General features: G+C 35.2%; 1 protein-coding gene across 3 annotated transcripts in view; it reads right to left on the bottom strand.

Moving 5' to 3' along the window:
• Nucleotides 1-25,092, bottom strand: part of LUZP2 (leucine zipper protein 2) — a 454,470-nt gene that overhangs the window by 20,556 nt on the left and 408,822 nt on the right. For all 3 annotated transcript variants that reach the window (XM_029915060.1, XM_029915061.1, XM_029915062.1), the window contains exon 10: nt 5,739-5,831. In XM_029915060.1, the coding sequence (XP_029770920.1) occupies nt 5,739-5,831 (93 nt within the window). The remainder of the gene's footprint in view (nt 1-5,738; nt 5,832-25,092) is intronic.

Here is a 25,092-nt window from a genome sequence, read left to right on the forward strand (position 1 = left end):
CAGTTGGTTAAGCGTCTCACTCTTGATTTTGGCTCAGGTCATGATCTCATGGTTCCTGAGATAAAGCCCTGCATCAGGCTTTATTCTGACAAGATGGAAACTGCGTAGGATTCCTCTCTCTCTGTCTCTCTGTCTCTCTGTCTCTCTCTCTCTCTCTCTGCTAAATAAATATATAAAAGAAAATGAAAAGACACAAATCATACTGAGAGAAATATTTTTAAATCATATATCTGGCAAAGAATTTATATCCAGAATATATAAGGAAGATTATCACTCAACATTAAGAAGACAAACAACACAACCAAATTATGGGGGAAAAAATTGAGCAGATATTTCACCACAGAAAATGTATGAGTTGCTAATAAGTATATGAAAAAGTGCTCAATATTATTAACCATTAGGGAATTAGCTATTATATCTATAATAAAATTTGACCTCATACCCACTAGAATTTGCTTTTTAAGCAAAAATTCAGACAATAACAAATAGTGACAAAGATGTGGAGTAAACAGAACTCAATACTTTGCTGATTAGGTTGTAAATGCAAACCTACACTTACAGTGCAGACACTTTGGGAAAGCATTTGTGTCTTAAAAAGTCAACAAAAAATTATCATATTCCATTCAATTTTTAGGTGTCTACTCAAGAGAAATTAAAACATATGTCCACACAATGATGTTTATGTGAATGTTCATAGCATCATTATTCATAATAGCCAAAAAGCAGAAAAAAATCCAAAAGGTATCAACTGATTAATGGATAAAGAGAATGCAATACAGTCATACAATGGATTCTATTCAGCAATAAAAAGAAACAAACTACTGATATATGTTACATGGACGAGACTCAAAGTCATTATACCATGTGAAAGAAGTGCATTCAAAATACTACATATTATATGGTCAAGTTATATATGATTTACTAAAAGACAAACTTATACAGATAAAAACTAGGTTAGTGTCTGTCTAGGCTGAGGTTGAGAACAGATTAACTGTACAAAAAGGCATGGGGATCTCAGTAGGGAGATGGGAATGTTCCAATACTGGTCTGTGGTAATTGTTGCACAACTCAATACATTTCATGAATAATTGAAATACACACTTAAAAATGTGTGATTGTATGCTATGCAAATTATAACTCAATAAAATTGTTTTTAAAAGCTATCATATTTTTAAATAAATAAATTAGCTCTAATGTATATTTTTGTTCCTTCTAGTTATTAAGAGATCATGAACCTTATCTGTTTACAAGTAAATGGACTAAAATTAACTTAAAAATTTCCTCCTGAACTTTATCTGAGAACAATATAATTGTCCTCATTAATTAATGTGAAAATTGGGATCTGTATTAGATTTTTGTATTTATTTCTGCATTTTTACTTATGTTATTAGCTTCATTGAAGTCCCTATTTTATCACACTTTTATTATTTAAAATTTTTTTTATTTGGTAGTCTCTAAATTTTTGAATTTCATGGAATAGAAAAACAAATAATAAAAAAAAGAAATGGGGATAAAACTACCAACCACTATTTTTGCCAAATAAGGCCACTAAAATGAAATTTTACTTTAAAAACTACCATCTACTTTCATTTATTATATAAAACTTAAATTACACTATTTGATTTTTAAAATGCAGATGTCAATTATTTCAAAATATATGCAGGATAGAAGTATGGCAAAGTAACTGTATTAGTATTCTCCAGAGGATAAAATAGGATATCCGCATCTATATATAGGAGGGGATTTTTCTATGGGACTTGTTTCTTGATTATGAAGGCTGAGATATGCCATGATAATGCCCTCTGCAGCCTGGAGAATCAGAAAAACTGGTGGTATAATTCAATCCAACTCTCCAGGGCCAGGGGTAACTAGAGAGAATGTAACTTCCAGTCTGAGAACAAAGACCTGAGAACTGGGGAAGAGGGGATTCTGGTGGTCTAAGTCCCAGAGCTGCAAAGCCTAAGATCCAAGAGCTTAATTGTCTGCAATCAGCAGATGTATGTGCCACCTCAAGAAAGAAAGAATTCACCCTTCTTCCATCAATTTGTTCTATGTGGGCCCTCAACGGATTACAGAATTCCTGCCCAACCCTCTTAACTCAGTCTACTGATTCAAGGCTAATCTCTTCTGGGAACATCCTGTCAATATACCCAGAAATAATGTTTTACCAGCTCTCTGGGCATACTGACACATAAAATTACCATCACAAATTCACCCCTTGTTTATTTGCAACCCACATACATCTCTTTCTACCATACTTAATCTCCAAATAAAGATAATGAGACCATAGTTCTGCCTAATATAACTATCTTTCCTACAACAGAAAATACAATAATCCCTTTCCCATAAAAGGATACATTTATTTGGCTTTTACTTTATGAGATTACGTTTAGATGCCTCATTTGGACATTAAATTAAAGCAGCCCAAATTAGAGCTGTCTCCAACCTGTTAGAGTAAAGTTGAAGGTATTTTCATGTTGCAGTATTAAAATGGAAGCAACCACATTTCATGATATTCAACACAAATAAGAATATTCTGGGTGATTATAGACAAACTGAGTAACAATAGTTTTCATAGATCCAAAGGTCCCCCTAATTTCTTTCTGTAAGGTTGAAGAAATCTCTTAGCATTGGGGAACCCTTGGAAAGGAACTATAGAGCTCTCTGTGTAGAAGATTAATCATACTCTGGTTACTGTGGGTTGGGTGATGATAGTCCACTAGATTTCACGTGGAGACCTTAGCAATGGATGAAGTCACACATTGGCTTCCTGATCAGTTGCACAGCCTTACATCAGTACTGGTCCTACATCAGCATATGGTTACATAGTAAATGAAGGGTTTCAGATGTATCTCTCCTACCCACTCGCAAAAGTCACACCACAGTCTTCCATCATATAAATTAGAGAGCCTTACTTAAGCACTTCCCTCTTTAGAAGGTACATATAACATAATAGGAGAAGCAGAAAATCCATTATTAAACAACATACTAAAGGGATTATGTGTTATCTAAACCAAGGTTTTTCAAATTATAGCTCATAGTCCATCTGCCTCAGAATCACCTGGATTGGGAAAAAGGTTGTCAGGTCAATGTGAAAAAAGAACAATAACAACAAGAAAAAAAACCCCACCCCAAAATAGCAGGTTACATTTAGTCCTATTCATTTAAAATTTCCTGAAGAATTTCTTCAAATCTTCAGTTTTAAAAGCTCTCTGCATGATGTGTATGATCATTTACATGTGAAATACATTGATAGTAAAACTGGATTGCACATTAGAACCACTAGAGTAATTGAAAAAATAAATATAACTAATGTCTAGACCCCCACATACCAAGATGTGGAGTTAATATTTCAGACGCTGATTCCAGGCATCAGTATTTTATAAGAACTCTTGAGGTGATGCCATTGTGAGGGCAGCTAAGAACTGAGGGTCTAAAATTTGAAAATTGATGCTCACAGCAGTCCCACTAATTCCTACTGTTTACATCTGGTGTATTTCGCTCATCTATATTACTCTCACAGCTTTTAAATGTAATTGAGTCTACAGCCTATGAATATTGAGCACTCTCTGCACTCAAAGTGTTGCTTCCTGGAAGTAGAAACTCTAAGACTAAAATCCAGACTGAGGTCAGGTTAGAGAGAGACCATTCACCTTGGGGCAGGTGGAGGCAGATTTTTGAAGGGACCCAGATTGGGACCTGCAACAAGGTAGTAGCTGCTTATGAGTCTTAATGAAGGGAAAGGAATTACCAGTGACAAAAAAGGACAATAAAACTAGGAAAATGACACAAACAAAACAACAAAAAACAATTCATAATTTTGGGCAGGCCTCACTCCTGATAAGAAAAGTAGAACAGAATGCTGTTTTGGGGTGCCTTAGCAAAATACACAGAACTTTTCAGCTTTGTCTCCAAAGGGAATATTTTGTTTGGTAAGCTTTGAAGCCCTGTTTTTTGTCTATCTAGATGCTTTGGCCACCTCATTACAAGCATGGTTTGCTCAAGGCACACATGTGTCAGTACTGAGGCAGGAATAAAGCAACTGAATTCCTCCTAATGTAAGAGTTCAAAGCAGTACCTTTGAAGGATCAGGCCTGGGTATTAACTCATAAGGGTGCTGCTTTCAAGACGCTTTTCCTCTTTTAAAAAAAATCATATATATAATTAAGATATAACCCAGTTTTAAGTGTGCTGTCTAATGATTTCATATATGCCTATGTGGCAAAATTATTTTTGGTAGATTTAAGAAAACACATCAAGAAATAAAAACACATGCCTTAAAATTAACCCTATGGTCTCATAACTTAATTGGACACTGATATCTGAAAACCTGAACTAGAATCTTAATTCAAACCAAACTCCTTAGCATGGGAATCCAGGATCTCTCACACTTAAGTTCCCAAATTATCCTTTCATGCATAGATCCCATACTGTCTGCAGTCTATTCTCTAGTCATTTTATTTCAATGGTTTCTTATCTCTGCACATTTGCTCACATTGTCAAAGACCTGTCTTCACCAAAATGTTCCTTCTGGCCCCAAACCTTCCTACCTTCTTCTTCCTTTAGAAGCAAATTGGAGAGGATTTCATTTTTACTTCTCATTAGTTTTATTATGTTCTAAATTGGTACATGTTTAAATATTAGAGTTGAAGGCAAAATTGTTGAGAAGATCATATTCCTAAATTCACATTAGCGGCCAATAGAAGAGAAAGAGATAGACTTGGTTAACTTGAGTGTCTTTCGGCTTTATTTCCTTTCAATAGCCTATCTCTTTCCCATCACAAATGGTTTCAGCAATACTTTCATTTTGCAAGTAGATTAAAGCTTTACTTTGAATCTATTTAACACCATTGTCATTTGCTGTTTCTCAGATCCAGGTATTATAGGTTTGTAATTGTGTTGAAGTCCCAGAATTAAAATTTCATTACATTATTATGAGTAAAAAACACCAATAGTACACAATTAGATATTTCCTACTATTATCTGAAGGTTAAGAATCTATCTTCCTGTGACCCCTGGGAGGATCAGTTGGTTAAGCATTTGATCCTTGATTTCAGTTTGGGTCATGATCTCACAGTCATGAGATAGAGCCCCGTGTCATGCTCCATACTGAGCCTGGAGCCTGATTGGGATTCTCTCTCTCTCTCTCTCTCTCTCTCTCTCTCTCTCTCTCTCACTCTCTCTCTCTCTCTCTCCCCTTCTCTCTCTCTCCCTCTTTACCTTTCTCCCCCACTCATGCTTTCTCTCTCTCTCTCTCTCTCTCTCTATATATATATATATATACATATACACACACTCACACATATCACAAAATAAATAAGCATTAAAAAAAGAAATCTCTTCCTTCAATGTAATGTCTCTGTAATGCCGAGTTTATTTGTTTTACAAAGAGAATACTGTTGAATCACATCCTTTGGATTTTTTTTTTTAAGATTTTAATAGCTTCCTGTCATACGGTTATGGGAATGAGCATGTTGCAGAGCATGTGGCCACTCTCTTACTCCTTACTCACCATTTACATAGTTCTCCTAAGCGTCTGGTTATATTTCCTAACAGAATATCTACTTCACTGACATCCAAAGAACATCTACTTTTTCACATTTTAAAGTACAATGTTTAGCTAGTAGATATTACATAGAAATAGAAACCTTCAAGGTGGCATAGACTAGAATTGGTAAAATGTTTATGCCCTTATTTTCATGTTGAATACTGTGAAAACCATTTTAAGTTATTCTTACATTTAGAGGATTGCACTCGGTAGTGTTTGGATTTTCTTCCTTTGCTGTCTTAATTTGAGAGCTTTCATTGCTTCCAGGAAAGGTTTCTTGAGGCTAGAGGAAAGGAGAGAGAAATAGGTTCAACAAGCAGATCCATGTGATAAAATGGCAACCTCACACTCAAGGATAAAGAATAAAATGGAAATCTATATATATCTAAGACCTTAAACATTGTCAGTAAAAAAAAATAAGTTCAATTTTGTATTAGTAATGTCCAATGGTATGATTTTTCCACTGGAATTATTTATTTCTTAAATAATAAGTTTTTATTTTAAGGTTACTAGTTCCACAAAAAGCAAGAATCTTATCTTTTCTTATATTTTAACTCTAAGGATATCTGAGAAATATAGGTATACAGATCATATTCTCAATAAGAAAGAAAGTGCTTCATAACAGCTCACTGTAATTTATATAGAGGATTATAATTCCTTCAATGTTTTACTAACTAATCAAGTACTGCTTCATATATCTGGAAACCTTAAATATTATTCTAAAATTTACCTTTTTAGCAACACTAAAAATTTTTTTAAAGCCAGTTTTTTAGTCTCTGGCCAGGAAAGGGTATTCTTAACTAATATATGTAAATATCCCTACAAGATTGGTCTAAGATTATCCACTGAATGTGTGTTTCTTGGGCAAAGCTGATTTAAATATGCTGTTTAGCTCATCAATCTATGAGGGTACTATTGTAGGACAGACAAAAACTAAACTCAGTGGACGCAAACTTACTTGGACCTGAAACTGTGATCTCAGTGGATCACAGACGAAGACAAGAAGAAGGTTCCAAGTACTGGGGACCCAGGAAGATAAAGACAAAGATATAGTCTGATCAAAGTACTCAAGAACACACACAGATTTTCTCCTTGCTACTTTCTGCACAACACCGCCATGGCTTTCCATAGGCAGTTACATTCTTTAGCAGGGGAACATTCCTCCAAAAACAATACTTTGATTTAAAAAACCCAGATATTTCATAACACTAATAGAATATTAAACATAAAAAATTCAACAAAACTAGTAGCATATTAGAGAAACAGCAGAAAATAAAGCACCTTAGTTGACTAAAATAGTTCCTATGTTAAGTTACCCAAATGCTGGGCTTTACACATAACAATCAAAAAACACATAAACAGATAAAGTAAGTAAATAAATTTCTTATTCCTTTATACTTAAAGGAGTTGAATTTTGTTGTATGAGATCCAGATGAGTATTTCCCCTTTTAGTCCCTTTTCCTCTCCTATTCTTCCTTATCTAAAACTCCTATCTTCTGATCTCCCCACTATCTCTTACCTAAAGATAAGAAATTTAAACAGGTCAACAAAATGTCTTTGAATAAGCCGTCTGTGTTAGACATTTTTGGTGGACATAAAGATGAAAAGGTACTGTGTTTGTCTTCATAAAATTTATACAAGGATTAATGAAAGAGGGCAAAAGCAAAATTGTAATTACTTGGAGAGAATGGAAGTCAATTCCATTTAAAATAATAATAAAAGGCATGATGGAAAGAGCAAGTTTTAAAATGAGCCTCTGAGTTATTAAGGCAAGAATGAAGGAGAACATTCCAGATAAAAGGAATTGCACAAGCAAAGATATGTGGGAAGACGTCTCAGCTGTTGCTCCGTTCCTTTACGGGGTAGCAGTAGAGCAAGAGAAAAATGCCACCAACAGCAAGGAAATTCCAAAAGTGAGCAGCAAAGTATGTATTTCAGGTTAGTAGCCAAATGAGAGCTCATCTGATAGTTTAAAGCAGGCATATGAAGTGACTAGAGGCTCTGTGAGCATGAGGCAGCAGCGGTGTCAAGACAAAAATGGAAGAGATGAACATTAGGATGTGGAACTCAAGGAAGAAACAATAGATACTGATCAAGTAGATGGTAACAGATGCTGAACTGAAGTAATAATTCTGGCAATCGAGAAGAGACTGCTCTTTGTTGAAAGCAAAGATCAGCACTTACAGAATTGGGGAATTCTACAGAAATAGAGAAATGTGGTGAAAAAGTAGGTTTGTAGCAAGGAGGTTACTTTTGTTTTGCTAATAGAGAGTTTAAAGCACCTGTGATCCTTAAATAGACAGGTGCGATTCAATAACAATGTTAAATATGTTAACATGAATCAAAACAGCCATTCAATCTAGCTAAAGCCTACTGGACGTCCTGTATCCTGCAAGTTACAGACAGTTTGAAGAAATAGGTTAAAAAGTGTGGGGGGAGTGGTTAAATAAATGCTAATACTGATGGAGAGTCTTCTCTGACATTCACAAACCAAAACTGCAAAAAGACAGAGTAAATTCCATTAACAGGCAAGGAGAAATTTTAGTGTATTTTGTTTCTGTGGAACAATCAAATCATTGAATGAATAGTCCCAACATACGTCTGAAAATGCATTTACTGTATGACACCATTAAGGGAAATTGAAGTATAAAACTCATCCATCATTCTAGCAATAACTACTTTTACTTCTCAGTGTTGCCTTCCAGTCTTTGTCCATATCCATATGAATATTTTATAGAGTCACAATTATAGTGCCCATGACATATTTAATTCTGTTTTTACACAGATGATATATAAGTTTAATCTACCTACATATAAATATAAGGATATAACCCTCCTTTACATGTCTAAATAATGTTTCATGTAATAAACTTACAAAAATGTGTGCTACAGTTAAAGACACTGATGGTTCTGAATCTTAGGTTATAATATTGTGACAATATCAATCTTATTGATACCAGGCTGCAAGATAGCACTTTTCTCACTAGTCATTGGTTTAAACATCTGCCTCTCTTCATAGGTTGCGAACTCATGAAGAAAAGATTTCATGCTTTATTCATTATTGTATCTTTTGAAGCTGGTGCACATTTTGCACTCATTAAGTTTTATTTTTCTGGAGCACCTGGGTGGCTCAGTCGGTTGGGCGTCCGGCTTTGGTTCAGGTCATGATTTCACGGTTCATAGATTCAAGCCCCGCATGAGACTCTGTGCTGACAGCTAGCTCACAGGCTGGAGCCTACTTCAGATTCTGTGTCTCCCTCTCTCTCTGGCCCTCCCCTGCTTATGCTGTCTCTCTCTGTCTCTCAAAAATAAATAAAAAACATTTTAAAAATTAAAAAAAAGTTTTGTTTTTCTTTTCATTATTTTTTAAAGATGTATTTCTTAGAACAAAAAAAAATAATTAAAGATTAGCACTAAACCAAGAGGAAAGGATATTTATGCTTAGAGATATATTTCCAAAATGTGGGAATCTTATTTATTACTTCTTGCTGCATGAGTGAACATTTGTTGTGCATCCACTCTGTGACAGTAGTGTGTTTGGAACTGAGATCACACATTAAAAACATAGTTCTTGATTTCAAAGAGCTACCATTTGCTCCTCATTAACTGTTCATTGGATCTTCTACCTTAGTAATAGCTCCTGATTTCATTCTGGATGGTTACCTTTCATGGAATGGTGTTTCCAAAGTATTGTTTTATGTGTCAAGTTCCCTGATCTATCAAGATGTTGGCACATGATGCAAGTTAGGTCGTGAAATTCTTAGAATTTAATATTGATTCCATTAAGAGGAGGCTATAAATGATGACGTACCTTCTTTTCAACAGGGTGCCTTGTCCAAGTTGTTTCTATAAGAAGACCCTTTTTATGGTTCATGCTCCCAGTCATCTGAAGCGGGAGTTGTTTCTGCCCATTCCCAGATATGTTACTTCTACCATTTCCTTGGTACTACGAGCTCCTGATGTTCTATTAATAAAGCCCCTTTATTTAGTTTGTTTTGGTTGCATGTAGTCACAGAGGCCTGGCTGAAGCAGGGAGTCAAATCAATAAAATAAGACTGATAGCACAACATAAGGGTTGAGGCAGAGGTTTTGCATGGAAACTAACAGGAAAGAAATGTAACCCAGCTAGAGAAGCGCCAAAGAATAATACCAGGCTGCCAATAATTTTAGGGTAGATATTCAATATCATCCTAAAATATAAGTAGTGGTATATTATTAAATTATAATGTTTAATATTTTCTCACGCAAGTACTGTACATTTGTGAAAATGCTCCCAGATTTTGGTGGTAAGGCTGAGATAAGGAATATATCCAAAATAAAAGGTTTTATCTATTATCTACCTATCTATCTATCTATCATCTATCTATCTATTTATCATCTATCTATCTTTCTACCTACCTATCTATGTTTTTGTGGGCTTTTGCTAGTTTGGACAGATGATATAAAGGTCCTCATTAACTATTAAATTCACAAAAAGTTGAGGGAAAAGAATGACAGTAAAACTTTTCTCCTCCATAAGTTTGCCAGGGATACCCTTGTGTTCACATATTAATAAATTAAGCTCTGTGGGGTGTCTGAGTGGCTCAGTTGGTTAACTGTCCAACTTCAGCACAGATCATAATCGCAGAGCTTGTGAGAGTTCAAGCCCCGCATTGGGCCCTCTGCCGTCAGTGCAGAGCCTGCTTTGGATACTCTGCTTCCCTCTCTCTCTGACCCTCCCCCGCTTGCATGCTCGCTGTCTCTCTCTCTCTCTCTGTCTCTCCCACTCTCTCAAAAATAAATAAAAACATTAAAAAATTAAAAATAAATAAAAAATCAGGGTGCCTGGATGGCTCAGTCTGTTAAGCGTCTGACTTCCGCTCAGGTCGTGATCTCGTGGTCTGTGGGCTCCAGCCCTGCATCAGGCTCTGTGCTAACAGCTTGGAGTGTGGAACCTGCTTCAGATTCTGTGTCTCTCTCTCCCTCTTCCCCTCCCCTTCTCATGCTCTTTCTATATATCAAATTTTTTAAATTAAAATAATTAAAAATTCTCTCATTTCTAAAAATAAATAAATACATAAAATAAATAAAAATTGGGATACATGGTTTGCCAACTTCCTTCTCAATACGAAAGTTATCTCAATTTTGCTTTAAGAAAAGAATTGTATATTGCATATATTAATCACTTTTAACAATTAGAGTAAATGATACATTGCTTCAACAGTGTGAGTAACAAAGTGTAAAAAGTTAAAATGCTTTAAATACAAAAATGTAGTATTTACTTGAGGAACTGCTTACATTTAAATATAATACATGCATTCCTTAAAATAGGCTTTTGCTGTCTGTGAGATGCTCCTTGTGGAAAGGAGCTGTGTTGAGTCTGATGAATTAATATAGAATGGGAACTGACTTTAGGGGAAGACAATGTGTTTTTGGAGTTAAAGAAATGAGGACTCAGATTCTGGACCAGCACATAAATAAATTGAGAACTTGGAAAACTTGCATAACATTGAAGGGTCTCTGAATTCTGCTGCCTTGCTAAATTAGGTCAAGAACATCTAAATTGCAGTATGTTTTTCTTTTTGGTTATTGTCATTTTTTTTACTTTGTATTTTTAGAGCACTTTTAGTTCACAACAAAATGAAACATATTTTCATATAGCCCCGGTCACACACATGTGGAGCCTTCCCCATTATTAACATCACATGCCAGAGTGATACAAATGTTATCAACAATAAACCTGCCTCAGCACATCATAATCATCTAGTGCCCATAGTTGTCATTAGGGTTCACTCTTTGGTTGGGACTAATATATAATAACATATTTTCATTATTATATTATCAGAGTATTTTTCATGGGTCTAAAAATCCTGTGTTCTGCCTATTCATCCTTACCATCCCCAACCTTGGAAACCACTGTTTTCCATAGTTTTTCCTTTTCCAGAATGTCCTATAGGTGAAACTATGCAGTATGTACCTATTTCAGATTGGCTTCTTTCATTTAGTAACATGCATTTATGTTTCCTCCATGTCTTATCTTGGCTTAATAGCTCATTTCTTTTTGGTGTTGATTAATATTCCATTGTCTAAAGGTACCACAGTCTAGGACCAGACGACTTCTGTGGTGATATCTAGAAAAAACTTAATGGTCAATACATATCCTATTCAAGTTCTTCCTAAAAACAGAAGAGCAAATGCTTGCAAACTCATTTCATGAGGCCAACGTCACCCTAATACCAAAGTCAGAGAAATACGCAGCAAAAAAACAAAGTTGTAGGAGAATATCCCTATAAACATACATGAAAAACTTCTCAACAAAATAGTAGCAAATCACATCCAAAACTACATTAAAAAGATCATATACCGTAATCAAGTGAGATTTATTCTAATGATGGAGGATGCGTCAATATCTGCAAATCAGCCAGTGTGGTACATCACATTAACGAAATGAAGGATAAAATCATATAATCAGCTCAAGAGATGAAGAAAAAGCCTTTGTTACAACTCAACATCGATTTACTCTCCAAAAACTCTCAACAAAATAGGCATAGAGGAGATATACTTAAATATAATAAAGATCATATATGACAAGCCCACAACTAATATACTCAATGGTGAAAACCTAAAAACTTTCTAAGATTAAGAACAAGACAAGAATATCCATGCTTGTCATTTTTGTTCAACATATCTTTGGAAGTTCTAGCCAGAGTAAGGAGGCAACAAAGAAGAAATAAAAGTTGTCCAAATGGAAAGAAAGAAGTCAACTTGCTTCTTTTCACAGATAACATATTGTATATAAAAAACCCTAAAGACTACTCCAAAAACCTGATAGAACTAATAAATGAACCCAGTAAAGTTGTAGTATGTAAAAAATATATAAAATCTATTGTTTATATATACTAATAACAAATTATCAGAGAGAGAAATTAAGGAAATAATTTCAGTCATAGTAGCATTAAAAAGTATAAAATTCCTAGGAAGAAACTTAAACAAGGGGATGAAAGACATGTACACTGAAAACTGTAAGACATTAATGAAGTAATTATGGAATTCACAAGTAAATGGATATATATTTCATGCTCATGAACCGGAAGAATTAATATTGTTAAAATGTCCATGCCAGTACCCAAAGAAATCTATAGACTCAATGTAATCTTTATCAAAATTCTAATGGAATTTTTCATATAAATAGGTCAAATAATCCTAAAATTCAAGTGGAATCACAAAAGACCCCATATAACCAAAGCAACCTTGAGAAAGAACAAAGGTAAAGGCATCAGGCTTCCTGATTTCAAATTATATCACAAAGTTATAGTAATCCAAAATGTATGGTGTTGGTATAAAAACAGAGATATATGGATCAATGGAATGGAATAGAGCTCAGAAAAATATCTGCACATAATGTTCAATTAACTTATGATATAAATGCCAAGAATATACAATGGAAAAAAGACAGTCTCTTCAGTAAATGGTGGTGGGAAAATTGGACAGCCACATGCAAAAGAATGAAACTGGACTGTTATCTTATACCATACACAAAAATTAACTCAAATGGATTAAAATCTTGAATGTAAGACCTGAGACTCTAAAATTCCTAGGAGAAAATATAGTAGGTAAACTCCTTGACATAGGTCTTGGAGATGATCTGACATGAAAAGCAAAGGCAACACTAGCAAAGTTAAACAAATGAGATTACATCAAACTAAAAACTTTCTTCTTAGCAAAAGGAAACTTTACCAAACCCTGGATGGGAAAAAAGTTATTTTTGAAATCATACATGTAATAAGGGTTAAATATCAAAAATATATAAAGAGCTCATGCAAGTATAGTGGAAAAAAAAACTATACAATTAAAAAATGAGCAGAATAGATGAATAGACACTTTTTATTCCCAAGGAAGACATACAGATGGCTAATAGGTACTTGAAAAGATGTTCAATATCAGTACTCACCAGGGAAATGCAAATCAAAACCACAATGAGATATCACCTCACACCTGTTAGAAGGGCTATTATCAAAAGGATAAGAAATAACAAACAACTGTTGGGGAGGAGGAGGGGAAAAGGGGATTCCCTCACACTGTTGGTAGGAATGTAACTTGGTATACTCATTAGGATAAACAGTATAGATTTTTCTCAAATTTTTAAAAATAGAAAGAACTATTATATGATCCAGCAATTCCACTTCTGGGTATTTATCCGAAGAAAACAAAAACACTAACTTGAAAAGACACATGCATCCCTATGTTCTTTGCAGCATTATTTACAATAGCCAAGACACAGAAACAATCTACGTGTCCATCTATGGTTTAATGGATAAAGAAATATATGTGTGTAGATAGATCTATAGACAGATGGATTGTGTGTGTGTGTGTGTGTGTATTTTGCCATTTGTAACAACATGCTCAGACCTTGAGAATATTAAGTAAAATAAGTCACACATAAAATGACAAATACCATGATCTGACTAAAAACAAAAAAACAAAAACCATGAAACAAGTTTAAAAATACAGAGAACCAACTGGCAATTTCCAAAGGTAGCAACTGGGTGGTAGGAGAAATGGGTGAAGGGGACTAAAAGGTATAAATTTTCAGTTATAAAATAAGTTATGAGGATTTAATGTATAGCATGGTGACTATAGTTAATAATAGTATGTTGCATAATTTGAAAATTGCTAAGAGAGTAGATCTTCAAAGTTCTCATCACAAGGAAAAATAATTTTACAATTATGTATGATGATAGACATTAACTAGAAATTATTGTGCTGATCCTTTTGCAATATATACAAATATCAAATCATTATTTTGTATACCTGAAACCAATATAATGTTATATGTCAATTATATCTCAATAAAAAAAATAAAAAATCCAAAGGGGAGTTGGGTAAAAGGAGCTATGTGGGTGGTGGCATACCCTTGAAAATTATATTTATTTTCTAGTCATAAACTTTAATGTTTATAAATTTTTGAATTACAGATTGAAAATAAACTGTTTTCCTTAGAGGAAAAAAAGCAATAATAGGTCTTGTACTTAGTAGGTTATATGGTATACAACAGTGGGCCCACAAAAATAGGTATACTATGTCCTATGATGAAAGAGTAAATATTATCTTATATGGCAAAGGATGTGATGAAATTAAGGGTTTTGAGAAGAGGAAATTATTCTGAGTCTTTGTTCAATCAGGCTGTCTAACAAAATACCATAGACTGGGTGGCTTTAATAACAGAACATATATTTTCTCACAGTACATGAGGCTGAAAATTTTCAGATCAAGACCTAGCAGGTGCTGTTTAGTGAAGGTTTTCTTCTTTACTTGGACTCTGGTGCCTTCTACGTTGTCCTCACATGGCAGAGAGAGAGCAAACTCTCTGGTGTCTCTTCTTGTAATCCTACCAGATAAAGGCTGCAACCTTATGATCTTAATTACTTAATAACTTCCTGAGGATACCTTCTCCAAATATAGTTAAAGCTTCAACATGGGAGTTTTAGGGGGCACAATTCAGTCTGTACCACCCTAGATTATATGAATGGGCCCTAAATACCCTGCTGAGTGTCCATATAAGACACAGGGAGATTTCATAAAGACACACAGAAGAGAACACAAGGTAATGGTAGATGAGGGTAGAGGCAAGAAGGATACAGCCATGAGCTAGAAATGTTCACAAAGCCTCCAGAAGTTGAAGGAGTCATGGAGCATATATATTTTCCCCTACTACTCCCAGAGAGAGTATGGTACTGCAAGATTTCAGGCTTTTTGTCTCCAAACATGTGAGAGAATAAATTTCTGTTATTTTAAGCTATCATCTTTTTGGTAGCCACAGGAAACGAAACAAATACCCCTTTTAGTAATTTAGAAATGTCTTACTCATTTTCCTAGCACTTGAATAAGTTCCATAATTCTATAAAAGGCAAAATAATTTTAAATTTCCTCAATAGTATATCCAAGGTTCTCAAGTCTTTTCTGATGAAAAATCCCAAAGCCTAAACCTTTCAAATAGTATGGAGAACCCGTGGGAAACATGAAAACTTCTATTGAAGAAATGTTTTATTTTAAGTTAATAAAATAAGAATCCCTGAGGGTATACTTGTCAAGAAAGAATTCCATAATAAATGGCAAGTCTTAGTCATGTCTATGTTCTGTTGGAGAAACCATAGCATGTATATTATACATGTGGCTGTTTTCTAATTTAACTTGATTTTTATGTAGTGTGTACATATTTTTTAATATAGCACATGAGGAAACCAGCATAGGTGATAGGTGAAGTTCTTTCCTTAGCAGTGGAAAGTTCCAGAAGAATAATCAGGGAGTTTAAAGATGAGTGATATGGAAAAGTAGCTTTGATTCTGGGTTCACAAATAGTATCATCATTGTGATAATAAATGCAATATATATATATAACATATATAATATTTATATCAATATATTTCTTTCAACTGGTAAGCACTTTAAATATAACATTTAATTTTCTTAACATAAAATGAGATAGATTTCATTTCTAACCAAGACTGAATAACAGTGCTTATATTTACTGTCCTACCTGAAAAAATGGGGGAAAAACTGGAAAAAAAGAGGAAACAATGGTATTAAGAAAATTGACAGCAGATAATGAGAGGCAGTGGTGCCTTAAAGACAATACACAAATGAAATGGACAGAGCCTGTATCATGGGCAACTAGAGACCAGGAGAAGGGTAGTGAAGAATTGAAACAGAAATGATGGGCATCAAAGACCAGTATTATTAGGAATAAATTCTACCAAAGCCTACACATGCAATGGCCTCTCCAGAGACTAATCTAATCCATGGCCATTATCTTTCTTGTAATGAGGATGATGAAGATGAGTGAAGCAACTGGAATTGCTTTGTTGACTTAATTTAGTTCCAAGGGTCCTGACAGAAAAATGAGATCATGAACCTTTTAAAGGCAAAGACAATACCTCTTTCATTTCTACAACTCTTCACAACCAGCATCATGACTGACAAAGAATTGAAACATCACAGAACTCTACATCTTGTATCTCTTCTGAACTCTTGAGGCAGGTATTATTAGCTCCATCTTCTAGGCAAGGAAACTGAGTCTTCAAGAGGTTCACTGAGTCACCCAAAGACAGAGCTAATGATTAATCCAAGCTGTCATATTCCAATTTTTTTTGTATCTCCAACTCCATTTTAATACCTCCCTACTAGAGATAATGGTTGACAGGATTCATCACCATTTTTTATATGTCCTCTCTTCAACGTCAAGTTATGTAATGACTTTCTCCAAGCATCTAGTTTCTGTACTATGTACTACAGGTAAAAAGAAAGAAGACGTCTACAGAGTACTCTGTCTAGTTTGCTACAATGTTATGTTAACTTCATTGAAGCTTTATTTGGGATAAAGTAATTGCTCAAAAAATTAAAAATTAGTGGACATAAAGTTATACTCTATGTGAAGAATATAAATACCCATATCATATATATTAAATTAAATTTTCCCAATACATTATTTTTCTACATATTCATTAGGTTTGATCTAATAAAAATTTCTGATAGTTTTATAGGTTGTTAAACAGAAGTCATGAGGCAAGGTGGTATGAATGCCATCCACCCACAATTTTCCCAGAACCATTCCTTTTTAAACTTTAGCCCACATATATAAAATGAGGCAAAGAGAGTGACCAAAAAAACTGCATGTGGTGATAATCAAAACAACTTTTGGAGAGATGACTCAGAAGTTAGAAAAACTAACATATCTGCATGTCAAAGTCTTAAACTATAAAGAAGAAAAAAGGTGTATTAGAATCCTCATTTTTGCAGAAAAGAAAATTAAAACTCAGATAATGATTAAGTCATTTGTCCAAACTCATAATGTTATTACATTTGGTCCCATACTACTGTATTAGTTTTCTACTGCTGTTATGACAAATTACAACATACTGAGTGGAGTAAAACAAGACAATTTATTCCTTTAAAGTTCTATTGGCTCAATGTTTGACATGGGCTCAATGAATTAAAAGGAAGGTTCCAGCAGAACTATGCTATTTTCTGGAGGCTCTAGAAAAGAATACAGTTCTCTTTTTCCAGCTGCTTTGATCTACTCAGGTCCTTCAGCCATTGCTCCCATCCTTTGTCTTCAGACTCCACAGATCCTTATCCATGTCTTCCATAACCACAGCTCCCTCTTTTTCCTCTTCTTGCCAACTTTCAGCCTCCCAGTCTAAATTAAATGTTGTAACTTTCAAATAATAAAATTTGAAATTGGCCTACTTAGGGGCACTTGTTCAGTCCAGTCCATTAAGTGGCGAGTCTTGGTCTCGTCTCAGGTCATGATCTCACAGTTCATGAGTTCAAGCCCTGCATTAGACTCTGTGTTGATGGTGCAGAGCCTGCTTGGGATTCTGTCCCTCCTTCTCTCTGTCACTCCCCTGATTGTGCTCTCTCTTTGCCTCTCTCTCAAGACAAACAAATAAACAAATAAGCAAGCAAACAAACAAACAAAATTAAAATAAAACAGCACCTCTTAAACTGATGTAAATTGATATTAAATTATAGGCATTATTTTCTGTGGAGAGTCCAGTGTTTTTATAATGTTAGTAGAGTCTGCGAAATCTCAGATGACTGAGGACAAGTGATTTAAAATACATTCCCTTATTTTTGTCCCAACTCAAATGCCTTGTACACTTCCTTGCTCTTTAGAGTAGGAAGAAGTACACCATTCATTTATTTGTTTATTCTTTCAAAAAGTACTTGCTGGGTGATCTAGATGTGGCCAGAATTTTGCAGGCTACAAAACAGATGAAATCCCTGTGCTCAAGGAGCACCCAATCTGCTAGAAAACTGTATGTAAAACAGGTAACTTTACAAAAAACTAAGTACAGTTTGGATAACTACTACAAATGATTTTTAAAAATTTTAATATAATTTATTGACATGTTAGCTAACATGCATTGTCTACAGTGTGATCTTGGTTTCAGGGGTTGATTGTCATGATTCATTGCTTACATACAACTTTGAGAGCAGAGCACACAACAGATGAGCTGCCCCATGTGGAGGTTTAGGTACGTTTTCCTGGAGAAGTGGCATTCTAAACAAGGTCTGAAGGATGAGCAGATCCCCAGGTGAAGAGGCCATGCAGAGCTTTCCAAATGAGGAAGAAGAATAGATATGGGATTGAAGAATAAGGAACTCTCTAACCTTAAGGAACCAAAAGAAAGCAGTATGCCTGAGAAAAGATGAGGAGTGATGAAAAATCCAGCTCAAGTGGTAGGCATGGATATCTCACTAACATCTGCCTAGGTCTTTGTCCTGGTTTTGACTTTGAGCTCTACCTCCCACCTTTTATATAGTTACAGCTTTCTTCCTCAGCTGCCCTCACGCCGATGCCCTATGTCTCCTTATACTGCATTCTCCAAATGCTGACAGAGCAATGTGATTAAAGACAAGGCTGAAATGGGTCATGTTGATCTTCCTCTGTTGACTCGCTTTTGCATTCACGTTCACATAAAAATTCCTGGATCTGAAAGCAGAAGCTCCTTCTAAACCTCTCTTCAACCTCTCTTTCTATACTTTCCCTGTTACCTGGTTATGGTTCTCACTGTCAATACTCCAAACCTCAGTGTCTCAAACACTCCTTCTTTCTCCTTCCTCCCTCAATCACATGTGTGTGAACAGATATGCATATACACAGGAGCCTGCACACTGTCTTTAGGTCTTGCATTATTCAAAGTATTCATATTAAGAGAAAATGGGTATAGGGCATCTGGGTGGTTCAGTTGGTTAAGCTTTTGACTTTGGCTCAGGTCATGATCTCACAGTTTATAAGTTTGAGCCCTGTGTCAGGCTCTGTGTTGACAGCTCAGAATCTGGAGCCTGGTTTGAATTCTTGTCTCCCTCTCCCTCTTCCCCTCCCCTGCTCTCTCTCTCTCTCTCTCTATTTCTGTCTCTCTCTCCCTCCCTTCCTCTCTCTCAAAAATAAACATTGAAAAAGTTTTAATTAAAAAGATAATTGTAGTATTAGAGCAGTCAAGAGGAAAATAGTGTTTGCAGATGATTAAATGTAGAATCAGAACTCAAGTATAGTATTTCATAATAGTAGAATCCATTTATGTGTATGTACACCAAGAAAGGGAAAATAACTCTACAGAGATGACAACAGAAAAAAAAAAGATGTAATTGATGAAGCATAGAAGGATAGACAGTGCTGCAATAAAGACTGATTTCTCAAATCAAAGAGAATGAGATTTGGTGGTGCCTGGCCAGATCAGTCAGTAGAGCATGCAACTCTTGATCTTGGGATTGTCAGCTCAAACCACACATTAGGTGTGCAGCTTACTTAAAAAATAATATTTTTATTCATATCATCTTCCCATTTCTTCACTGGATTGTTTCTTTTTCAGGTGTTGAGTTTGACAAGTTTTTTAGAGATTTTGGATACTAACCCTTTGATATGTCATTTGTAAATATGGAGTGCCAATGCATAGGAGCACATGTACCCCAATGTTTACAGCAGCTCTTTCAACGATAGCCAAATTATGGAAAGAGACCAAATGTCCACCAACTGATGAATAGATACGGATGTGGTTTGTATAACAATGGAATACTACTTGGCAATGAGACAAAAGACAGAGGCAAACCATAAAAGACTCTTAAATACAGAGACCAAACTGAGGGCTGATGGGGGGGTGAGGAAGAGAAAACGGGTGGTGGGCATTGAAGAGGGCACTTGTTGGGGAAAGTAATAGAAAAAATTTTGTTTGAAATTTTTTCAAATTTTGTTTGAAACGCCTCATATTTAGCTTCAGAAAATTGAGTTCCTGAAAACAGGCTGGTTTAGCTGGATTGTTTTGGAGGAAAGTGTGATCAATTAAAAATGGGGAGATGAGTAATCGTTTTTATTAGGATATCACAAATGGAAGATATTCATTTTTGGACATTTCTTTTAAACATCTCTCAGAAAATGACTTTAGTTGGATGAATAGAGTAGTAGACTAAGCAGTTTTTCCAAGGTAATGGTCTTTTGTTGTTGTTCTTTTTTGTGTCTACTACTGTAAGGCTATTGTGGAAACACCCCATAAAAATGTTAGATTTCAGAAAACACCGTGAATTTTCAAAAGGGTCTTGAACACTGATCACATCCTTGATGCAGTTCACAGATAACTGCTAAAACAGGTGGAACTTAGAAATTATTATGAGGCTTTAAATAATATTCTACAAAAACACATTCCATGATGTGAAATTTGAAGTCATGTTTAAGAAGGTTAACTGTGTGACACTAAATCAAAACAACATGCCCTTCTATTCATATTTCTGTCTTCTGAGAGTGGCCTCAAGAAACCTCAGAAATCAGGCCTTCATAATGTCAGTTTCAAAAATGTGCCTGAAGAAACCTCAAGCTCAATAACTTGTTAGGTATCCATTCATTCAGTAAACAATCGCTGATCACTTACTTATTAGCTAGACACTGTATTAAATGCTACTGAGTAGAGGGATGAATGAGGAAGGAAGGAGGACCTGAAAATGAACAAATCGGATTTCTATCTTTACATAATTATGGGAGAGCATAAGACAGATGTTTATATAAATGTTATTTGTATACTTATTAAAATGAAAAAATGGAAAACAGTAAAACTTAGAAAAAAGAAGATACACGAATCAATTACAGTGTACATCTATAAGGAAATTATATGAAGTAATTCAAATAAAATTTACAATGAATTTTAACGAGAGGTCATTATTTTACGAGTAAAATGTTAACCAAGTGTATCACTCTTATTTTTATGTTTTTTATTTTATTTTATTTTATTTTGAGAGACAGAAAGAGACAGCGCAAGCAGGGGAGGGTCAGAGAGATAGGGAGACGCAGAATCGGAAGCAGGCTCCAGGCTCTGAGCTCGCTGTCAGCACAGAGCCTAATGCGGGGCTTGAACCCACAAACTGTGAGATCATGACCTGAGCCGAAGCCAGACGCTTAACTGACTGAGCCACGCAGGCACCCCTGTGTCACTCTTTTTGAACAATTAATATCTCTGTAATTCATTTTACTCATGTGAAACATGAGAATACATTCAGTATGATGATGGATACATGTCATTATAAAATCCTCAAAATACATAGAATTTACACCACCAAGAAACCATTAGGGCTTGGGATGATAATGATGTGTCAGTGTAGGTTCATCAACTGTAACAAATGTACCACTCTAGTGAGAGATGTTAGTAGTGAAAGAGCTTGTGTGTGTAGAGGGGTGGGTTTGGGGGCAAGAGGATATGGAAACTCTCTGTACTTTCTGCTAAGATTTTTCTATACACCTGAAACTGCTCTGAAAAATGAAGTCTATTTGAAGGGAAAAAATAATGATAATACTGTATTACAACCTAAAATCTAAAATAAATATCCATAATTCCATTCTGATGTAAATATAAAGAAATGACTGATAACTAAATAAATGGGTGGAAGAACAAATATTTCTTATGGAAAAATTCTAAATTTTACATATATATATTTAATTTATATATAAACTTTATTCTTTGGGAATGGATCATTAAGTTCAGCCTACACTCAGGAGAAGGTACTTAAGTTTCACCTACCATAGGAGGGAATGCCTATACACACACATGCACATGCACACACACCAAACACACACACACACACACACACACACACACACACACACACACACACAAAGAAAGAGAGAGAGAGAGACATTGCCAAAGAATAAAGTACAGAAAAGGATGAATGCTAACTTTGGGGAGAAATCTTGCAGAAACCATCTTACCCAAGTGATGAGGACTATCAACAATGAAATCATGTGGCCAATGTGCTGATACAAAGGGCACCACCGTATCCCTAGTATAAGCATGAAGACCTACAGACAGCCCCACTTGGAAGGATGGATACTCTACAAAATATTTGACCACTACTTCTAAGTGTCAAGGTTCTGAAAAACAAAGAAAGACTGAAAAACTGTCAGAAACCAGAGGAGACTAAGGAGACATGATGACTAAAAATGCAGTGTGGTACTCTGGACTGGATCCTGAAATACAGAAAAAAAAAAAAACCTGGTGTAGCTCAGGTAAGGCCCGTAGCTTGGTAACAGTACATCAGTGCTAATTTCTTAGTTTTGATAAATGCACCCTAGCTATGGAAGATGTTAATATTAAGGGAAGTTAAGTGGAAGGTATACAGGAACTCTCTGTACTATCTTTGTAATTTTTTTAATTCTAAAATTCTTCTAAAAGAAAAAAATCTTAAGAGAATGAGGATAATAATATTTCTTCCTCCTAGAGCTTTGTGAGGATTAAGTATGTTCATATGGGTATAGCATAATTCTGCAAATGTCTACTATTCATATTATTAATGCTTATTAACAAAATTTCCTAGATTCGTCCATGACAAATAAGCATAAGTTTTATAAGAAAAATAATTAGTATGTTTAAAGAGTAGTTGGTATTGTAAATGGTGAGTGGTCTTATGTCTATGAGAAAATAAATATGATAGAGAATTGATATCATATACATGTTCAAAATATTAGTTTATCTCAAAGTATTAAAAATGGCTAAAAGTAAAAAGAAACCTAGGAATTCAGACATACTCTTATTAAATAGATTTTAAACATTTTAAAGTAAAATTAAACATTTTATCTGTTTCATGCCACCAAAACATTAAGCATATGAAGAAACTATAGAAGGTCTGTTTTTAATGTGGTTCGAATGAAGGTTCGACCAAGGACGTGTTTTTAACTATGTCAGTAGTGATAGAATGCAATTGGGATTTTCCTGGGCTCCTGCTGGGACTTTGGCAGCATCAGCAGGAAGGATGAGGAAGAAGTGCGAACTGCTGTTTCAGGGAGATAGGGACAAATTCCCAGGTGTAAAGACTGGCTGTAGTTGGGGGGTGGTGTCCAATATTTATGTCTAATATAAATGGCAGGTTTAGACAACTGTGTGGGGAGGTTGGCAGGAAGGAGTTCAAATCACTCATCTAAAACATAGCATTATAGGCAGTAGGTAATAAGGAAAACATCAGTATTATTTACATTGTCTTATCATTCAGGTCAGGGACTCATGGACATACAGGGAATAGGAGGATATTAAGTTTTGCCAAAGTGAGAGACCTGGAAAAACGTCAATCAGGAATTCTTACATGCTCAGCAAAGCAGGTTGGAATTCATGGAAGGACCCTCATCCTAATAATAGGATATTGAATTCCTAATCCATGAAAATAAAGTGAATGCTGGCTTTACAAAAAGTCAACTTTGTAGGAAGAGGGTAGGAAATGTTGCCTCTTGGGTCTTTATGTAAGTATTCAGGGAACCTCCCTGTTATCTCCATCGTTTGATACTGTGGTACCCCAAGTAGTTGGAAGGGTTCTCCAATCTATGTTTTAATTTTATCAGGAATGATTCCTGAATGAGTTAGAGTCCAGTGGTAAATTTATCCATGGAGAATGAGCAGTGGCAATATTAAAAGTTCTCAGGGACTTGAAGAGATTGGCACATTCTGCATTTTAGTCAAAGTCTGGACAACAAGCATAAGGCTAAGGAAAATTAAACATTGGCATGTCTCAGATAACTTAAATATGGTAGTTTTACCATCATCCATGAAAAAGACATTGATGGGCATTTATAGCTTTTATATATTGTTTTAAAATAAAATTAGAATATTTTATATAGTACATTGGAATAGTATAGTATTTTATATACTACATTGGAAATCAAATGGTCTGAACCCCACGCTCCCTTTCACTGACTCAAATCTAGCCTTAAGGGGGGTAACTAACCAGGATAGTAGGTTAGATATTAAGGCAAAGTTGTTTCCATCATGGATACTGAAGTTCACAACATACACATACATGACTAGAGAAGAAACATGAAAAGTGATTGTATTTAATATGAAAATACACAGCAATTGCTGTCACTAAAATTAGTATGTTTATTCTCCATGACAGAATGACGTTATGGTTGTGAAGAAGTTTTGAGAGGGATACAGCTACTCATGAACACATTGTAATTTGGCTGATGTGGAACTGTTCCCTCTCTCAGATTACTCATTCATTAATTTATTCATTCATAAAATATTTGCTGTTGGTTACAATGAATCATGCTGAACTTTTTTTTGTTGTTGTTAACTAATTCTTTTTTTTTAATAGTTTATTGTCAAATTGGTTTACACACAACACCCAGTGCTCTTCCCCATACGTGCCCTCCACCATCACCACCACCTCTTTTCCCCCCACCCCCTTCCCCTTCAACTCTCAGTTAATTTTCATCATTCAATAGTCTCTCAAGTTTTGCATCCCTCTCTCTCCCCAACTCTCTTTCCCTCTTCCCCTCCCCCAGGTCCTCCATTAGGTTTCTCCTGTTTTCCTTTTAGACCTATGAGTGCAAACATATGGTTTCTGTCCTTCTCTGCCTGACTTATTTCGCTTAGCATGACCCCCTCGAGGTCCATCCACTTTCCTACAAATGGCCAGATTTCATTCTTTCTCATTGCCATGTAGTACTCCATCGTGAATATATACCACATCTTCTTGATCCCCTCATCAGGTGATGGCCATTTAGGCTCTTTCCATGTTTTGGCTATTGTTGA

The sequence above is a fragment of the Suricata suricatta genome, chromosome 11, assembly GCF_006229205.1.
Source record: "Suricata suricatta isolate VVHF042 chromosome 11, meerkat_22Aug2017_6uvM2_HiC, whole genome shotgun sequence".
Lineage (NCBI taxonomy): Eukaryota > Metazoa > Chordata > Mammalia > Carnivora > Herpestidae > Suricata > Suricata suricatta.